The 7,514-nt window shown below is 42.4% G+C and overlaps 2 protein-coding genes across 2 annotated transcripts; one reads left to right on the top strand and one right to left on the bottom strand.

Moving 5' to 3' along the window:
* The first annotated feature begins 300 nt into the window (after positions 1–300).
* LOC146977385 (nodal homolog) lies at positions 301–2,257 on the top strand. The gene is made up of 3 exons (XM_085792422.1): positions 301–639; positions 1,111–1,904; positions 2,030–2,257. The coding sequence occupies exons 1-3, from the start codon at positions 333–335 to the stop codon at positions 2,180–2,182; spliced, it is 1,254 nt and encodes a 417-aa protein (XP_085648548.1). The 5' UTR covers positions 301–332; the 3' UTR covers positions 2,183–2,257.
* A 386-nt stretch (positions 2,258–2,643) lies between these two features.
* On the bottom strand, positions 2,644–6,342 carry LOC146977386 (eukaryotic translation initiation factor 4E-binding protein 2-like). The gene is made up of 3 exons (XM_085793572.1): positions 6,064–6,342; positions 3,715–3,906; positions 2,644–3,626 (listed from the first exon to the last, which is right to left on the bottom strand). Exons 1-3 carry the CDS (start codon positions 6,197–6,199, stop codon positions 3,595–3,597), a joined length of 360 nt encoding a protein of 119 aa, XP_085649698.1. The 5' UTR covers positions 6,200–6,342; the 3' UTR covers positions 2,644–3,594.
* Between the last annotated feature and the right edge of the window lie 1,172 nt (positions 6,343–7,514).

Consider the following 7,514-nt stretch of genomic DNA (forward strand, 5'->3'; position numbering starts at 1 on the left):
CTTCGTAATCTCCTTAACTAATATTATTGTCAGGCCTCCTTATCAAAAGGATCTGTAATATACACAACAACAACAATCAGAGTAGTGAACCTTTTATAGTTTCACACCTCCGGCACAAACAAAGGGCCGTTGGTTTCGATACACAACGACCTTGTCACGTTAAGTCTTTGAGCGCTCCCGTGGATCACACACGCCCATCAGCCATCCACGGATTGACAGATCTCTTCAAAGGGACGTCGGGATGGAGGCGTGTGATTATAAAACACACTCTGGGTCTCACCTGGACCATTCGGAGTTTACCACTGGAAGAGACAACACCTCACTTGGGAATTATGAAGGGACTAGCTGTGGATTTCTCTTTTGCGCTTCTCCTCCTGGTGGATTTGGCCGTGGGTCTGGTCCTGCAGTCCTCCTCTCCGAGGATGCACCCCGACGCACTGCTCCGTGGGATGGCCTCCAGGCGGCCCGTGCAGCGGCAGCAGACCAGCGGCAGGCTGCCCCTCTACATGATGCAGCTCTACCGGACCATGCTGACCGACGACCGGGCCAGGACTCTGGCTGCCACCGTGAGCCAGACCAGGGCGGAGGACAACCCCGGTCTGCACGACTCCGACTCTGTGATCAGCCTTGTCGCTAAAAGTGAGTACTCTTGTCGTTGTTTTTTATTAGCAAACATACAGAATGAAGTTTACTCTTATCTACATTTAAGTCAAGTTTTTAAGATTTATTCAATTATCCCATTCAGCACTAGGAATGTCATATATGGAAAGTACACAGGCCTTTAAGTGCAGGTATTAGCAGGTAACAGTAAATCTCTTGAGCAAAATGTTCTTCAGGTTTTCTCTGACACACCCCCACAAAATATGGGTGTGTTGCCTTATTTCACTCCCCATAATCTAATCATTTGTCTAATCAAACTCTGCTTGATGAATTCATTTTAGCACTTTGCAACCCAAACTGAGAGTAAAAGCTACAAATGCAGTGTTATGATCACAGTGTAAATTTACAGATAACTAAAGAAATTGTATTGTTGAAAGCTCCAATGTTGATGTCTTCTTTTATACAAGTCATGGATGATGCTAACCAGTGTTCCTGACTCTTGTGTTTCAGGCTGTCATCAGAACGGCAAGAGGTGGTCTGTCACCTTTGACCTGTCCTCCATGTCTGCAAGCGACAACATCCAGCTGGCCGAGCTTCGCATCCGCCTGCCCGCCTTCACCGAGTCCTCCCGAGCCTCGGTGGACGTCTACCACTCCCACGGGGACCGCTGCTCCGACACGCACTGTCCAGAGAACAGGCTGTTCCTGGGACGCCTGAGAGCCCGTACCAGTTCGACGATCTCCCCCCCCTCCTCTTCCTCCTCCTGGAAGGTGTTCAACATGACGGAGATGCTGAGCAGCTGGCTGCAGCAGGAGGAGCGGGATGAGGCCGAGGTGAGGGAAGAGGAGGAGGAGGATGAGGATGAGGAGCAGCAGGCGGTGCAACACCTCACAGCCGACCGGGTCATGATGGTGGTCTTCTCCAGGCAGAGCCCCAACAGCCAGAGGATGCCGACGCTCATCCGCACGGCCGAGCACTCCAAGTATGTCAGCCTTGACAGGGAGAGAGCGACGGCCGGCTCTGGGTCCGGCTCTGGGCCGAGGAGCCACCGCAGAACCAAGAGGCATCAGCAGAGCCAGCAGCACAGGCGAAGAGTGTCCGGTGCCGCTCCTGCTGAGAAACCCACAGAGGAGGAGAAGAAGGGTCCTCTCTGCAGGAAGGTGGACATGTGGGTGGACTTTGAGAAGCTCGGCTGGAGCGAGTGGATTGTTTATCCCAAACGGTACAACGCCTACCGCTGTGAGGGGAGCTGCCCTAACCCAGTAGACGAGACCTTCACCCCAACCAACCATGCATACATGCAGGTAAGACTGGACGGCTTCATTCTGGATACTTCTCACTCCAAGATATCTGCAGCAGCAACATGTAATGAATGATATATTGGATATATTTGTTCTAATCAGTCATTTTCTTCTCTTTCTCTCTCCAGAGCCTGCTGAAACTTCACCACCCCGACAAGGTGCCCTGTCTGTCCTGCGTGCCCACGCGCCTGGCGCCGCTCTCCATGCTCTACTACGAGAACGGAAAGATGATCATGAGGCATCACGAGAACATGGTGGTGGAGGAGTGCGGCTGCCACTGAGCGACACACTTTAAAAACAATAATCACAGAACTGAGAGCTCATCAGGGGCACAAAGTGGAACAGAAGGTCCACAGGCACTTTACAGAGACGTCCACGTTGACACCGGGACGGAGGCTGCTGCTGCTGCGATGCAGGGAATGACAGAAGGGAACTACTGGATCTGCTGCTGCTCTCTAAATTATGGGTGTAATAAATGAAGAGTTGTAAATTATGGGTACTTGTAGATTAGGTGACCTACAACTGTGCCTTAGATAACAAGTGGATATTAAGTATTGATTATAATAGGGAGCAGATCCTGTCGAGAGCAACACAAAAGCACAATATGGTCACTGACTGAAGCACTATATCAGTTTCTGAAACACAGCTGTACACACACGGTTTTATGTACAATCTGTCTTTTCTTATGGTCGATGAACTGAGATTTTAAATGCAATAGAAATGACACATTCAAATGTCAGAATGGTGTAAGCGCTTTAACTTTATTAAGATGTTTGGGTCACATTGATTCATTTGTGTATGTACTATGTGCAGTAATACAATAAATTATTTCTTATCTTGAACAAAGTGTTCTGAGTTTTTATTACAGTCTTAGTTTATACATGATTTTCAATGAAGTTGCTGAAGCTGCTAAAACACAAATACAAGACTGTTTGTTTCTTATTTTTAGACAGATTTGAAAAATCATGTCCAGTCCTTTTTCACAACATTTTTCAGCTCTAGAAAAGAACAGACATAACGCATGAAGACGAACTGGCTGGTTTCACGGGGACTTAATGCAGTTCCCTTAAATTCAATGTCTTAGCACCAAGTAATGGCACATGTAAAATGTAACACTCACAGAACTGTCAGATTCTGATTATCATCTAAACCCATAAAAAACAACATAAATGCTTCAGATTTTTTACATTAAATATTATTTTCTGAGAAACTGAGAAAAAAAAATCTCGTAACATTGAGAAAAGTGATAAAAAAAAAATCCTGGATCTGCCCCTTTAACCATAGCAACACCTTCTGCGGCCCATGACCCCTTCCCTCTAACAAGTTTGTTACAAATCAGTAAAGTAATTAACTGCTACTTTACAAAGCACAACTTATACGTTATTTTTTAATTATTTGTATAACACTGGACATTTTAAAGACATATTTCCAGACTCCTCTAATGAGTCACATAACATTAATGGCTTCACTTTAACAAAATGCCAATGTAAGTGTCAAATATGACACCGGTTAAATGCCATCGTATTGTTGAGTTAACCCTTTACAAAAAACAAAAACAAAAAAAAAACAACATATTTTCTGAAATATGATAACACAGCCTAGTAAGACGAGGCTTCTCATTTCAACTGATTCATCCCAGTAAACAAAAACAACATGTTAAGAAGTATTTTTATCCCTGAAGGCGACTCAGGATTCAGATGTCCATCTCAAACTGGGCGTCTTCTCCTAGAAAGAAGACATTGCAGTTGAGTGGAGGGAAACAAGTAGTTACAGAAAACACTAATCTGTTTTTTTTCTCCTGTATATCTTGTACCTGTGCTCTCTGTGTGGACGCGGTGGTTGGCGTTGTTGTTAGCCGTCTGTTCAGGCTGGTTGGTGAGGGTGGAGTCGCTGGGTTTGAGCGGCCTGGTGACCCCTGGGATGTCGGGCAGTTTGGGCGGCGTACGAGCCAGAGGAGACGTCCGGCACTGCAGGAGGAACTTTCTGTCGTAGATGATCCTGGTTCCTGCGGGCGATCGTTCATTAATAATTTATCGATGTTAAACAAATAGTGGTAGTGAAAGTACAAGTGATCAATATGGCTATGCTGTATGAGAGCCGGGGTGGCAAGGTGGAGCAGTGGTTAGAGATGTCACCTCACAGCAAGAAAGTATAAACAATGAAATGAAAAATGCAAATTTTTTTATTGAAGCACCTTAAATATGTGGAAATACAGAAATAAATGAATAAATAAATACACCACCTCCACACAGTGAGTAGGCTGCAGTGACTCCCTGTACTGTGTGGGTATCTACAGCACACACATACATGCCCACACATGTCCATGACCAATGGCCTATATTTTTTCTCATCTATAACATTGACATCAACCCTCCTTCAGTGACCCAATTCTGGTTTATCTGAGTTAAAGCGTCCCACCTGCTAAATGTTACAGGACACAGTATCAGTTGTTAAAGACATGTGCACTCGGCGTCAACTTTCTCACAACCTGTACGGCGAAAACATTTTCCTCTTTGCTTTTTTATCACCACGCTGGAGATTTCCCAAGGCCTCAGGCGTGTCACGTTTGAGTAAAACACTGAGTAAGTGGGCCACAGAATGTGTTGATGAGGGTGAAACTGGCACTGGGGACTTGATCTGAATACCTATGCTGTTCCCATGCTGAGGAAATTTAACAAAACTATACTTATAAAATGATTTTTGGCTCCAACTTTTACATTTCCTAGACTAGTACCATTATTAATTCATATCAACAGTTGCCAATTTATGATGAAAGCTAAAACAGTATTTCAATTTTTATTTATTTATTAATTTTTTTACCAATTACCATCTCTCCATGTAAAAATATGTTGCATTTATAATATATTAAGTTACCAGCTGAGTTCTTTCACTCCAGTCTAACCGCTGTGGCTCAGCGTAGCCCACATTTAGTAAACATGCTGCTGCAGCTCAACAACAGCATGCTGTAATAACATGCCTATTAATAGTGTGTGAGTGAGTACAGTCCTATATTTGACCATACAGTTCTTGATTGTGTAAGTAATATACAGCTCCCAAGGCCTGCTGTTCAGAAGTGACTGAGCAAGCTAATCAGAGTTTTTTCACATTAAATAACAATTGTCAGATTTAAAATGTTCATAAAACAGCTTTCAAGTGGGGGGAGAGCACTGAAAAACAGGGCTGGGCCGAAAAGAAAGAGGAAAACAGGATTAATTGTGATTCAAAACATAGTTGTCAACAGCAGAACACTACTTTTTTTTTGTTTCATAAACTTTCAGAGCTAGTCTAACTTTAAATGTTACGTTAACCTCTAAAGTCTGAGTTACACAATGCATAGCTCTACTCAGTGTGTTTAATAGTTCTTGATTTATTCCTGTCAAATGTCATCTAAGCAGGAAAACCAGTTTTTTGAGAATACATTATGATAATTAGCTGTTTTTTCCACACTGCCCTTGAGACAAACTTGCATGAAAACATTTTGAAATGAAAAAATGTCAATCAAATTTTCTCAAATAGCATCTCACTGTTTTTTTTTAATGGTGAGTTTTGCAGTGCCATGCTGCAGGTTGTTTGTCTGACTGTGCAAAGCAAATACACCAGTCACCTTAAGACTGGGGTAAAAACAAAAAGTGTGTGTGCAAAGTGCATGTTGGAAAACAATTATGGTCAATGGACAGTGTGTGAGACATACAGACTGCAGGATGTGGGTGCAAAGAACTGCTCGATGTGGCATCACTATCAAACATTAACAGGAAAACACAACATAGCTTTGAATGAGACCTATAGACAGACTATACAAGTGTCTCCTTTACAATGAGGCCTTCAAAGCTAGAAAAAAAGTTCTCACTCTGGATTTGTACATTTAGTTTTGAAAAGAGACACCATGCTATACTGTGTAATGAGGTGGATCAACAATATCTGTCCTCTGTGTGGTTTTCTGGGTCATAACAGCATATCACCACCACACTGACTGTCTTCAGATCTGTGATATTCTTGAAAATTATCATACAGCCTCATATCTTTTGAGTTCATTTTGATACATTTTTCTTATTTCAGAGGACGTCTCCTGCTCAATATTACTTTCTAATTCCAAACATTTACATTTAGTTGTGTATTTCTAGATCTCCCTCCTTCCCCCTGACTTGACCCAGCACTTCATTACCTCCAGGCGTGGTGCTGAACAGAGTCCCCCCGGGGGTGGTGGAGTAGTCCTGGGGCATGTGAGCAGCATCGTGGATAGCGATCCGTCTGACGGCTGGGATCTCCCGGCTCCTGGTGGTCTGACCTCCCGCTGACATGTCTCACTACTGACGGGGGTCGGTGGGAAGCTGTGTCGGGTCACTGACAGAGCAGACTGCAGAGGGTGACAGTGTTTTCCGCAGGAAAGTTACCTTGTGTCTCCACGTGCTCCGAAAATCCAAAACAACCCTCGAAACTTCCTTCAAAACAACACGTGGAGCGGAGGGCTGTGATTGGCCGAAAGCAGGGGGCGTCACAGACGCTGGAAGTTGTAGTTTTTCACCCCGATCTGCATCGGCCTGCTGCTTGGTGAACTACAACCTTTACAGTCTGACTACAACCTGTGGAAGGGGGATGAATGTGACACAAAACATTTCTCAAATATCCAGATTAATTCTAACTTGAACGATGAGTAAAACTTTGTGTTATGGATTCCTGGAGAAGAATATGTGATTTAAGAAAATACAGTGTGTATTTTCTACACTTATTCTCACAGTTAGCCTTTGCTACTTGTTTAGAGTTTCCTTTTAGGTAGGCCTACATGACAAAAATGAATTGCAAGGCTAACAAGTTTGTAAACACAGCTAAAGCTAAAAACAGACAAACCAAATTATAGTTATAAAATATTATATTATATAAAATACTATAGCCTATAGCCTACAGTAGCTATGTGACTTTTTTCTGCCATTGCATGGACTGCATCAATCCAGAAAGTAACTTGATAAGTTTCTCTATAATGAAAATTATATATAGCTGCAGCTGTACTTTAGTTGATTGATTATTTACTACTTTCCAATAATGGATTCACATTTACTTCATTGAAACATCTATGGAAACAACTATAGGCCTAATGAAAAAAAAAAAAACTCACACAAGAAACTTGCTACACAATTATTGGTTGCGTAAAATAATGTTTTACTACAATACTGAGACACATATTAAGATTGATACCAAAATTGAGAATATTTGAAAAATAAAGAGACAGCACTATTTGAGATTTTGCAAAAACAAGACACAACACTTATGTCACATCTTTGTTTATTAATTTTTGTAAATGGTTTGAGCTGGTGTACAGGGTAAGATGATCTATACATATCTTCATGTCAGAACGACTCTGATTGAAAGGCTTGTATACATATTCACGTTTGTTTATCCTCTCTCCAGGACAATACAAAAGAAAACAAGTGGTCATAGCTACAAAGCCTCTACATTCCCCATGATATGGGCGTTGGCCTAGTCTAGATAATGCTTAAAGAACATCCATAACAACTCTATGAGGGTGCATAGCATTCTAATTAAATATATTTTGTCATATATTTATACATATATTTTCATAAAAACATCTTTTTTTGTGCATGTGCGCAGTTGCATTCC

The sequence above is a fragment of the Trachurus japonicus genome, chromosome 12, assembly GCF_045865225.1.
Source record: "Trachurus japonicus isolate A0001 chromosome 12, Traja_1.0".
In the NCBI taxonomy this organism is placed as follows: Eukaryota; Metazoa; Chordata; class Actinopteri; order Carangiformes; family Carangidae; genus Trachurus; species Trachurus japonicus.

Excerpts from the sequence above, each read along its gene's own strand:
- LOC146977386 (XM_085793572.1), bottom strand. The coding sequence starts at position 6,199 with ATGTCAGCGGGAGGTCAGACCACCAGGAGCCGGGAGATCCCAGCCGTC. Across the intron at positions 3,907-6,063 it reads GTTCAGCACCACGCCTGGAG|GAACCAGGATCATCTACGAC; the intron begins GTAATGAAGTGC and ends GATCGCCCGCAG. Across the intron at positions 3,627-3,714 it reads CGTCCACACAGAGAGCACAG|GAGAAGACGCCCAGTTTGAG; the intron begins GTACAAGATATA and ends TCTTCTTTCTAG.
- LOC146977385 (XM_085792422.1), top strand. The coding sequence starts at position 333 with ATGAAGGGACTAGCTGTGGATTTCTCTTTTGCGCTTCTCCTCCTGGTG. Across the intron at positions 640-1,110 it reads GATCAGCCTTGTCGCTAAAA|GCTGTCATCAGAACGGCAAG; the intron begins GTGAGTACTCTT and ends CTTGTGTTTCAG. Across the intron at positions 1,905-2,029 it reads CCAACCATGCATACATGCAG|AGCCTGCTGAAACTTCACCA; the intron begins GTAAGACTGGAC and ends TTCTCTCTCCAG.